This window comes from Oryza sativa, chromosome 1 (genome assembly GCF_034140825.1).
Source record: "Oryza sativa Japonica Group chromosome 1, ASM3414082v1".
NCBI classification, from domain to species: Eukaryota; Viridiplantae; Streptophyta; class Magnoliopsida; order Poales; family Poaceae; genus Oryza; species Oryza sativa.
Window position 1 is genome coordinate 24,344,431 of NC_089035.1, and position 11,525 is coordinate 24,355,955.

The window sequence follows — 11,525 nt, forward strand, 5'->3', positions numbered from 1 at the left end:
ATGCCAAAATTTTGGTAAGATGGCAATATTGTCAAAATTTTAGTAAGATTTCTTATGTATTTACTAAATTTGACAATAAACTAAACATAGATAATTTTTTTTGACAACTTTACCAAAAATAGTATGGTTAAAAATAGCATCAATTTAAATAAACAGGTTCGTAGATATAGATCTCGGATGCGGACATAGGAGAACGGTCCGCGGTTTCCAACAAAAATCATGGTTGTTGAAAGAAGTGCACGCGAAGGATGTTAACACGCCAAAAGCTTGAAAACGAACAGCATGACTAGGCGCACGTATTCACACTTCAATCTCTATTGACCACAGGAAACTAGACCCCATGGGATGGTCTAATCAGTTAAAGAAAAAGCTAAATTTTAAATTTTTAAACTTAATTTTAACATTGGACATCTCCAACAACTCTTTGTCAGGACCACTACCGCTAATCTTTGGAGCTCCAATGCTTACACAACTAGTACTGTCCATAAATAAAATCAACGGCACCATTCCATCTTATATTTGTGAATTGAAGTATTTAGAGGTATTAGACCTGTCAGATAACTTTCTAGTTGGAAAACTTCCTCGATGCTCCAACGGTTCAGAGGCTAAGCAAGAACTTAACATGTCCCCTGATTCTACACAAATGCAACTGTCTGCTTTGATTTTGTACAACAATGACCTGTCAGGCAAATTTCCTGAATTTTTGCAACATTGCCAAGAGTTGACTCTTCTTCACCTCCCCCACAATAAGTTTGTTGGAGAGTTGCCAATATGGATAGCAGAGAAATTACCGCGTTTGTCATATCTTCAATTGCGGTACAATTTGTTCTCTGGCTCTATTCCAGTTCAGCTAACAAAACTTGAAAATCTCCGATATTTGGACCTTGCATATAACAGGATATCAGGAAGTATACCTCCTACTTTAGGAGGTTTAAAAGCAATGATTCAAGGTAATAGTACAAAATATACTAATCCCTTGGTGTGGAATTACTATAGGCCAAGAAATCCAAACGACTTCAATGATGGGTACTACGTAAAATATCATAATAGCCTACTGGTTGTGGTAAAAGGTCAGGAACTTTATTACACCAGTACACTCGTATATATGGTTGGTCTTGATTTTTCCTGCAACAATTTAGGAGGAGATATCCCAGAGGAAATAACATCTCTTGTTGGACTGAAGAACTTGAACTTCTCCCATAACCATTTAACAGGAAATATTCCAGAGAAGATTGGTCTCCTGAGATATGTGGAGTCTCTTGACCTATCATTCAACATGATATCAGGCGAAATCCCTTCAAGTCTCTCAGACATGGCTTCACTGAGCTACTTGAACCTGTCATTCAACAATTTGTCCGGAAGAATACCATCAGGGAATCAGCTACAGACACTTGGTGATCCAGATTTCATATACATCGGCAATTACTATCTCTGTGGACCTCCTCTTTCAAGGAATTGTTCTGGACCGGAGGTAACTACAGGCCTTCTTGAAGGGCATTCAACAGAGAAAACATACTTTCACCTTGGGCTGGCTGTAGGATTTGTGATGGGACTTTGGTTAGTCTTTATTGGCTTATTATTTCTGAAGACCTGCAGATTTCGCTACTTTCAACTGTCTGACAAACTGCAGGACAGCATACAAACATCTGTGTGGAAAACATCTGCAGAGTGGTTTCACAAATCACAGAGGATTCAAAACAAGAAGGGACAAGGCCAGGCATCTGTCTCTGAAGGCACATGAATTTAGAACTCTCTTCGTTTTCATCTCGTTGTTTGTTCTTCAGATTTACCCCTTTTGCACGTGTAGTTTGGCAACAGAATCTTCTACCAAACTAATACTATTGGCGTGTCCAGTCTCATCTTCATGTTCTTTCAGGTTACCCCTTAAATTTGTGACAATGTGAGAATTAATTTCCCCAGAATTTACCAAATCAGGTACCACATTGTGCGGGTGAAAATCCATCTTTCCCTTTCCTAGTTTCCTGTGTTTGTTGAGAAGAATGCCAGAAGAATTTATGCTGCCCAGAACAACATATGAATACAGCTTCTTAGATTAATGCATAAGCATATACACTAGCGGAGTAGCTGAGCAAACAAAAGGGACTTCACTCACAAGCCGAAAGGGGGGAGAGTGGAACGGTTACCTGGTAGTAGAAGAGGAGGTGGCGCATCGCATCACGTGCATGCGCCGGCGAGATGGCCATGCAGGCCGCCGGCAACCACCGCCGGCTTGATGAGTCGACGGCGGCGTCCTGGCTCCCGGGGTCCCCGGCGGTGGAGGGGCGGTTCACGGTAGTCCTCGCGGTCACTGCCGCAGGCTGATTCGCTTGCTCCCCTGCGCTGGAAGCGTGTGGATCCTCTGTGTTTGCGTTCGGAGGATTTTCCCAGTCGAAATTTGAGAATTTTCAGAATATGCCACCGAATAGTAATACACGCTGTTTCAGGATTTGCCACTCAATTCACACTACTTTCAGAATATGCCATTGAGATGTGAATTTTTTTCATTCCGTGCCACTCCGTCTCACGAAAGCTGCGTGTCGTCAGTTCCTTCCTCTCGCGACATTTGCCTGCGCGCATCCGGCCGCCACCGGCAAGGTCCTCCTCTCCCACGCCGGCGAGGTCATGTTCCCCACATAGGCGACCTCCTCCTTCCTGCGTCGGCGAGGTCCTCCTCTCCCACTCCGGCGAGGTCCTCCTTCCCACGTCGGCGAGGTCCTCCTCTCCCACACCGGCGAGCTCATGTTTCCCCAACCGACAAGCTCCCCCCCCCACGCCGGCGAGCTCCTCTTCGTGCTTGTATCGTCCCCGAGCTCAGCCGCCGCCACATCTGGTTGCCGCCACCGCGCCTCGAGCCGTCGCTGGTCCAACCTCCACCACTGCGGCCTCCAGCTCGTACCAAGCTCAGCCATCGACGCCCTGCGCTCTCCACGGCTCCACCACCGGTCTACCGCGCTCCTAGGGAGAGAGAAGGCGATTCGCTGCGCCTCCTAGAGAGAATGGAGGATGGGCTCGCCGGGACTCGTCGGCAGTGGCGCCGGACGAACGAGTGGCGAACGGAATCAATGGCGCCGGCACGGACAGAGACAGAAGTGGCATGGGATGAAAAAAAATTCACATCTCAATGGCATATTCTGAAAGTAGTACGAATTGAGTGGCAAATCCTGAAATCAACGCGTATTCGGGGGCATATTCTGAAAATTCTCAAGGTGGAGGGGGAAATAGGGTGGATGGATCAATCGATCCAAATCGAGCCACCCCGTCACTGTGTTCGCTGCGACCTCACAAGTGGGGCCAAGGGCAAAACCATCCGCTTGGCTATATGGAGAAAAGAAAATGTCAAAGAACCTAAGAAAATAGGAAAATGGGCTGAAAGTGGTGTGGAAAGAAGGAATTCACGTTTCTAGTAGTAGATTCTGAAAGTGCTGTGAATTAGGTGGTAAATGTTGTGAGTGCTACCAATTCGGTGGCAAATAGTGAAAATTCTCATTTAAGTGGTGGATTTGGGATAGGGGAGAGTACATAAACTACTAAAATGTACTCCCTCTGTCCTTAAATATAAAGTATTTTGGTGGGATGTGGTATATCCTAGTACAACGAATCTGGCCTCTGCCGTCATCCCTCCGCACCCGCCGCTGCCGCTGCCCTCCCCCCCTCCTTAGGCTACGTTGCCGCCGTCACTCTTCCGCCAAATCTGGGAGAGAGGGAGGGGAGGAGTTGCACCGCCGCCGCCCCCTCCCCCCCTCCAGTGGTCAGCAGGCGGATCCAGGCGCTGTCCCCGTTGTCGTCGTGCCCGGCAGCTGACCAAAGAGCCATCAGTGGGGAAAGAGAGTAGGTGGAGGGAGAGGAAAGAAGATGGACGAGGACCCGGCCAGGACTTCACCAAATTTAATAGGGTCCGCATAATTTGCAGGCGGACCACTTAAGGTCCCGCTTGCGAAAATCATATTTTTCCAAGCGAAACCTTAAGAGGTCCACAGGCGGACCTCTTTAATTAGACTCCGCCTGTAAGATACTTCCTCCGTTTCATATTATAAGACTTTCTAGTATTACCCACATTCATATATATGTTAATGAATCTAGACATATATATGTGTGCCTAGATTCATTAACATCTATATGAATATGGGCAATGCTAGAAAGTCTTATAACATGAAACGGAGGTAGTATTTAATTGGGTCCGCATAATTTTCGCAAGCGGGGCTAGAACTAGGGTTTTTTAGGTATTTTTGCAAACAGCTGTAAGAGATTTTTTTTTTTTGCTGCCTGGAAAAATAAATGTCAGCGTTGGGAAAAATAGTTTTACTAGTAGTGACTGTGCCTGTAAGCAATGGATGCGAAGGTGCTTTTTCATAGGACCTATGAAGATTGTCTTCACCATGCGATGGTCCCGTGCTTTGGTGGAAGATTATGGGGTTCTTGCATGTCAAGGTTGAAATGCCCCGTTAAGGGCATGACTCGACATCACTTGTCTCAGGAAGATGAAGATAAAATTGATCTATATTATTCTTTAACTACAAATCTCTTGCAACAAAATTATTGAAAAATGCAAATAACGGGATGATTGTTACCTGTTTCGGTGGAATAGTATGAAGTCTGACGATGGCTAGTGTTGTGAGAGATGGGTCCGGATCCCCTAGAGTTGGCTTCAACTCCACCTGGTAGATTTGGGCTAATCTCAGCCACTATTTGTCACCGACGGTTGAGATTAAATCAATACACCTCAACATGTCCTTAGTTTTGTTTCTTCATTCTCTAATCTTACCTTTTTCTGTATAAACAAGTCCTCTACCATCGGCTCTATTTGCAAGCTGTACAACAGCATCAAGGAGCTTGGTGCGATGTATGAACATGGCTTTGCTTATAGTGAGCTGGCCCAGTTTCTGCACCATCGCAAAATCCTGCGCATGTTCACCATCTACAAGACTACAATACCACGCTTCTCAACAAAAAAAAAGTTCTTCTATGTTGATTGGAGGAGGAAGAAGATCTTCTTGAATCCATATACATCGTTTTATTCCTACGGTTGAGATATATTCTATTTCCAACATAATCAAGAAAATAAATAAATGTGATCTATGTGCTTGACTCATTTGGGGAGGAATTAAGTATTAGCAAAAAAAACATGAAAATGGATTAATATTTTGCAAAAAAAAACGCACCATTTAGTATTTTGAAAAACATGCACGTGAAAAACAAGAGGGATGAGTTAGGAAAGAAGAGGGATGAGTTAGGAAAGGAGGGGGAAGAACACAGCCTGATTTTTATCTGATGGTGGTGAGGGCCTGAGGGGGGTGGCATCCTGAATCTGCACGTCGTACAAAGCGTGCGTGTGATTGTCTCTTGCATTTTAGGAGTCCAGTAATAGCTGCACGTTTACATGCATGTTCATGCCATGAATAAAAGGGGAGAAAGAAAAAGAACAGAAAATGCTGCGGCAGTTGAGCAGCGCAAGAGTCCCCGAGTTTTTCTGCTCAGTTCTGTTCTTGCAGGACGGTGAATAGTGTGCCAGCCTTTTTCGGCTGAGTATAATTCAATAATTGCTGAGTAGGATTCGACAAGTGTTTGGCTGTGTGTTCGCGCTGAGTCTACAGCGCGTTCGATTGGGAAGGCCGGAAGGGGACACATGACATTCCTGAGGCTTGCTGTGGAAGCCGTGCGGTGAAAGCTACTACCTCCGCTTCAAGTTATAAGATGTTTTAACTTTAGTTAAAGTCAACTGCTTTAAGTTTGATCAAGTTTATATAAAAAAAGTAGTAACATGACCAAGTTCGGATCGGTCATCAACTTCAGTTGTTGCGATAAGTAGATCGACACGGCACAGAAACAGGTTATATGCTCCCACGGGGCAAACCAAACAAGAAGGAGCAGGTCTAGATTTATTAATGAGACTTCTATTATCAGTACAAAACATTATTCTATTACAAGTAATTGAGGTGGTAGTACAAATAGAGACATTCATTACATTAGAAAAAAAAAGAGCGGCTTAGCTTGATTTCTACGGCCAGAAGAAGTCATTGTAGAAAAATCTCAATGAGTGAAATAGCTTAGATCGTAAGAATACTCACAAATTAATGCATACCCTAGAGTTTTTTTTTTTGAAATACACAAAAGACTTGCATATCATTGCATTAAGAGGAGTAAAGTAATACAAGACAGACAGAGAAGAACAGGGAGGAGAGAGGAGGGGAGGAGAAAAGGAGAAACGGAAAAAGACACACTAAATCACTGATCTCCCAAAACTATTGTGTGACCTAGACCTAGTTGAGGTATTGCAGTCCTCGCCAATCTCCAAAGTGTGGCTTCTTCTGACATTGCCTTGGCGCCCTCAGTCCCGCTGCGTTGGCGGTGCTCGAATACTCTCAACCATTCCTTTCCTTCCAAATCGACCAAGCCCCGGGAACGATGATGGTATCGAACCCGCACCGTTGCTTTGCCGGTATGGTATGTCGACAATCACACAGCCAGGAGTAGAAGGGAACTTCGTTGACAGGCAAGCAGTTGCATACCCTGGAGTTTACTCTTCCATTATCAAAATAAAACAGTGACAGCCTTAAAAATTTTCTTTGACGTGCAACAGAGGGAGATTCAGAGTAGCTAAAGTTGATATTGACACATATTGCAGTCTGTAATACTGACATGTTCGAGGAATCTCTTCCAAACATATACTGCACTAGTTCTCAACGAGGGTTGCATTGCATTGCGTAGCGTGGACTATCACTAACACACAATGGCTAGAATGGCTAGAACTCCAGTTCATCCACGATCGTCCTCGATTGTAGCTGCATTCACTTACCTTTTGCTAGTCCTCTTCCGAGACGCCATCACCACCGCAGCTGCATCTCCCAAAGCTCCGGCATCCACCAATGGCTGCATTGCAGCCGAGAGGGATGCCCTGCTCTCGTTCAAGGCTGGCATCACAAGAGACCCCAAGAAACGCCTCAGCTCATGGCTAGGTGAGAATTGCTGCCAGTGGAGCGGTGTGAGGTGTAGCAACAGGACGGGGCATGTTATCATCCTCAACCTCAGCAACACTTACTTATATTATGATGATCCGCATTATTACAAGTGCGCCCATGTTGATTTTCCGCTGTATGGGTACATAAGTTCGTCTTTGGTAAGTCTACGACAACTGAAACGCCTAGATCTTAGTGGGAACGTCCTTGGAGAAAGTATGCCAGAGTTCTTGGGCTCCTTTCAAAGTTTGACCCATCTCAACCTAGCACGTATGGGTTTTTACGGCAGAGTACCTCATCAGCTTGGTAATCTGTCTAATTTGCAGTTTCTTGACATAACATCTGAAATTTATGACCATCCTCCTATGCACACAGCTGACATCTCATGGTTGGCACGCCTTCCTTCATTGAAGTATCTTGATATGAGTTATGTGAATCTAAGCTCAGTGGTTGATTGGGTCCGTCCAGTGAATATGCTTTCCCGTCTTGAGGTTCTACGCCTTACAGGGTGTTGGATCATGAGTTCATCATCAACAGGACTCACCAATCTGACAAGCCTTGAAACACTTGACCTCTCTGAGAACACTTTGTTTGGCACGGTAATTCCCAACTGGGTGTGGAGCATGAAGACGGTTAAGATGCTTAACCTGGCCTCATGCCAGTTGTCTGGTTCATTTCCTGATGGATTAGGCAACTTAACTTTGTTGGAAGGCCTTAACCTTGGAGGTGATAGCTACCATGGAAGTAATAGCTTCGAAGGGACGCTGCCATCAACATTAAACAACACTTGCAATCTGAGGGTCCTATACCTCAATGAGAATTTGATCGGCGTGGAAATCAAAGATCTGATGGATAAGCTTCCAAGCTGTACTTGGAATAAATTGGAGGAGCTTGATTTGTCTTATAATGACATTACTGGAAACCTGGATTGGCTGGGGAGCCAAACTAGCTTAACAAGCCTTTACCTATCTTGGAACAAATTCAGTGGTCATTTGCCCTTGCTAATCAGAGAAATGGCTAATTTGACAACTCTAATTCTACATAACAATAATATCAGTGGTGTGATCTCAAACCAGCATCTTTCAGGCCTTGAGAGTTTGGAGAGAATCATTATGTCTTATAATCCTTTAAAGGTAGTGCTGGACGAAAGTTGGAGCCCTCCCTTTGGATTGTTCGATGTTTATTTTGCATCTTGCCAACTGGGTCCAGAATTTCCTGTGTGGATCAAATCGTTGAATAATTGTTACTCAATTGATGTTTCAAGTTCAGGCATAAAAGATGAGCTTCCTAATTGGTTCTGGAATTTAGTTTCTGACGTTGCAAACGTAAATATATCTCATAATCAGATCAGAGGGAAGTTACCAGACAGTTTTCAAGGTATGTCAACTGAAAAGCTCATTCTAGCTTCGAACCAGCTGACTGGTCGCCTGCCATCGTTACAGGAAAATCTCTATTATTTGGACATTTCCAGAAACTTATTGTCTGGTCCGCTGCCATTTCATTTTGGTGGCGCAAATCTTGGTAAACTCATTCTCTTTTCCAACCATATCAATGGCAGCATTCCACAGTCCCTTTGCAAGATGCACAATTTGGGTGCCTTGGATTTAGCAGACAATTTTCTGGTAGGAGAACTTCCTCACTGTTTGCCGACAGAACTGAAACCATCGACTGGTGGTAGTTTTATACATTCCACAAGTCTGAACATTCATATCCTTTTACTAAGCAAAAATCAGCTTTCTGGAGAGTTCCCTATGCTATTGCAATCGTGCCAAAGCATCACCATTCTTGATCTAGCATGGAACAAATATTCTGGAAAGTTGCCGGAGTGGATAGGTGAAAAGTTGCCATCCATAGTAATTCTGCTATCAGGTCTAATAAGTTCTCTGGTCATATCCCAGGTGGTTTTACCAAACTTGATCATCTGCGGTATTTGGATATAGCTAATAATAGTTTTTCTGGTACTATCCCACAATCCCTTCCGTGCTTGAAAGGAATGATCAACGAACCAGAAAATTTAGAAACATGGTTCCTATTTGGAGAGGCACTGGAAAACGGATTCGGAGCTTTCGATGTATTCGGCCTGTTCCATTATAGCATATCATGTGTTCTGCAAGGTCAACAACTTGAATACAGCAAGGGACTTGTGTACTTGGTGGGCCTTGATTTTTCTAGCAACAAATTGTCTGGCCATATTCCAAAGGAGATTGGTTCTCTTGTCGAATTGGTAAATTTGAATCTGTCCTGGAACCAGTTAGCAGGAAACATTCCGGATCAGATTGGTGAGCTGCACCAATTAACCTCCCTTGACCTATCATATAATCAATTTTCTGGAGAAATCCCTTCAAGCCTATCAAATTTGACATTCTTGAGCTATCTGAACTTGTCTTACAACAATTTATCGGGAAGGATTCCTCGGGGACATCAACTGGACACACTCAATGCAGATGATCCATCTTTGATGTACATCGGCAACCCAGGTCTTTGTGGTTATCCCCTTGCAAAGAATTGTCCTGAAAATGGGACATCTCAAGGTCAAACCGTTAAAAGTCATCACGATGGTTCGTTCTGTGCTGGTCTCAGTGTGGGGTTTGTGATTGGAGTTTGGATGGTTCTTGCGTCACTTTTGTTCAAGAAGAGTTGGAGGTTTTCTTACTTTCACCACTTTGATAGGCAGTATGACAGATTGAATGTGTTTCTTACTGTCACTTCAGCGATATACCTCCAAAAGGCTACACGATTTAAGGATGGAAGAAGCTGAGTGGATTCCTACATATAAGGGCTTTCTACCTGAGAAAATTTTCTCGTACTTGAGAAGGTACCGAGAGCTACTATATTTTCTAGACTAAAAAATGTGGAACTTCTCGATATCTTCTCAAGGATCATCTAATCAATCGGAAGTTGAAAAATAATCCTACATTACATCTTTGTAATATTAGCCCATGTGTGGCTCTCTATGTTGCCTTCTTGTCTTGTTTTCAAGCACTCGTATTAGAAAATAATAATCTCGCAGCATATCGTGCACAAAATTTTACGTGTATGAGTTTTGTTTCAATCACTTCCTTTGATCAATATATATTCAATCTGTTAGTTCATTCTGAGCTCATGTTATGAGCCCCTATATATATTAACTATGTTAGTTGACTTACGTTCACAGCAGTGGCCAAAAGATGAATGAAATTGCTTAGCAGTTAGCAGAAATGAAGCAAGCAGGAAGGCAGGAATAAGAAATAGCCATCTGAATTTGAATTCAGAAATATCTACTCCTCTGTTAGCATCTGAATTTTCTCCTCGTTTTTAGTGGTCAAAATTTTGGTTCTATTTTCTGGAATCAAATGAACACTACTGCTATATAGTCTATATGATTGGTTCTATTTTCCGGAATCAAATTCGGTTTTCAGTCAAGACTACAAGAAAGCTTAAAGGCTAGCAGCCTAGCAGAGACTGTACCTGATGGCCGATGCAAGCATGAATATTGGAGGATTTGCCTTGTTTGGCCTGTTTGTTGGTGATCGACTAATAAAGCCATTGTCGAGGAGTTGGATCAAACCCTAGTTCCCTAATCCGGCAATCCCCATTCCCCACCACCGCCATGGACAGTCGCAGCGAGCCGCCGCCGGAGAAGGAAAGGAACCGAGCAACACCACCATCGATGCCCTCGGTGACGAGCACATCGAGGAGATCTTTCTCCGCCTCCCCTCCCCTCCCCTCCCCTCCGTGGCGCCGCGTCCGCGTGGTGGTCTCCTCCAGCCCGGAGTTCCGCCGCCGCTTCCCCGCCCTCCACCCGGCTGGCGCCCCCATCCTCCGGCTCTTCGCCGACAGCAGCGGCTTCAATCCGCTCCCGGCCTTCACGCTTTCGGCGCTGCCTCCACAAGGACTAGCTCGTCGCCGGCGGGGGCGACGGGGACTTCTTCCTCACCGCCGCCGCGGCGGCGACGACGGCGCGCCCGAAGGATGATGAGTCACGCACATGGGCCTTCCTCATGTGCTCAGGCTTAGCTTTGGGCCCACTTGGCTGCGAGAGGAACAAAAGAATCCAGGATTACTACCAAACTGGGCAATGGATGCGTTGCGTGCAGATAGTAGATCAAACGAATTCGACCGTGGTAGTCAAAAGCTATATTTTTCGCGTATTGTGTAGCCGTCTGTTTTGCAAATACATCACTACCAAAATTCTATGAAGGTTTTGCAAACTTCGATGATGTATTTTGTGTAAGAATGCCACATTAAAAATTCATTTTTTTAACGAGATAAATCGATTGTTAACTTTGTATGTCTCTAAAAGTATTTTGGGTTTTTTTTTTTAAAAAAACCCAGTCCGATGGTATATTATAAAACAATTAATTAAGTCATCGGTATATACTTGCGGTGGGGCACGCCACCATGCCTGCAGAAGTAGCTTGTTCCGCGGTGATGGTGAGCCACTAGGGCCATCATCAAATCCCCATCCCACCTCCTCCGCCGCCACCCGTGCACTGTGGCTAGCGTCGTGCAGGCGGCGTAGCGGGAGCTCGCCACCATCCCCACCATAGATGTGAGCCAACTGGCTAAGAGAGGGGACATCGACAAGGCAAC

At 44.6% G+C, this 11,525-nt stretch overlaps 1 protein-coding gene and 1 long non-coding RNA gene across 2 annotated transcripts; one reads left to right on the plus strand and one right to left on the minus strand.

The window, feature by feature from the left end:
- Positions 1-597: 597 nt before the first annotated feature.
- LOC136354104 (uncharacterized) lies at positions 598-2,352 on the minus strand. Its single transcript, XR_010737855.1, has 2 exons — positions 2,145-2,352; positions 598-2,018 (listed from the first exon to the last, which is right to left on the minus strand). It is a non-coding gene; the product is annotated as an uncharacterized lncRNA (long non-coding RNA).
- Positions 2,353-5,868: 3,516 nt separating this feature from the next.
- On the plus strand, positions 5,869-9,990 carry LOC4324096 (receptor-like protein EIX1). Its single transcript, XM_015775705.3, has one exon. It carries the CDS (start codon positions 6,728-6,730, stop codon positions 8,891-8,893), a length of 2,166 nt encoding a protein of 721 aa, XP_015631191.1. The 5' UTR covers positions 5,869-6,727; the 3' UTR covers positions 8,894-9,990.
- The last annotated feature ends 1,535 nt before the right edge of the window (positions 9,991-11,525 follow it).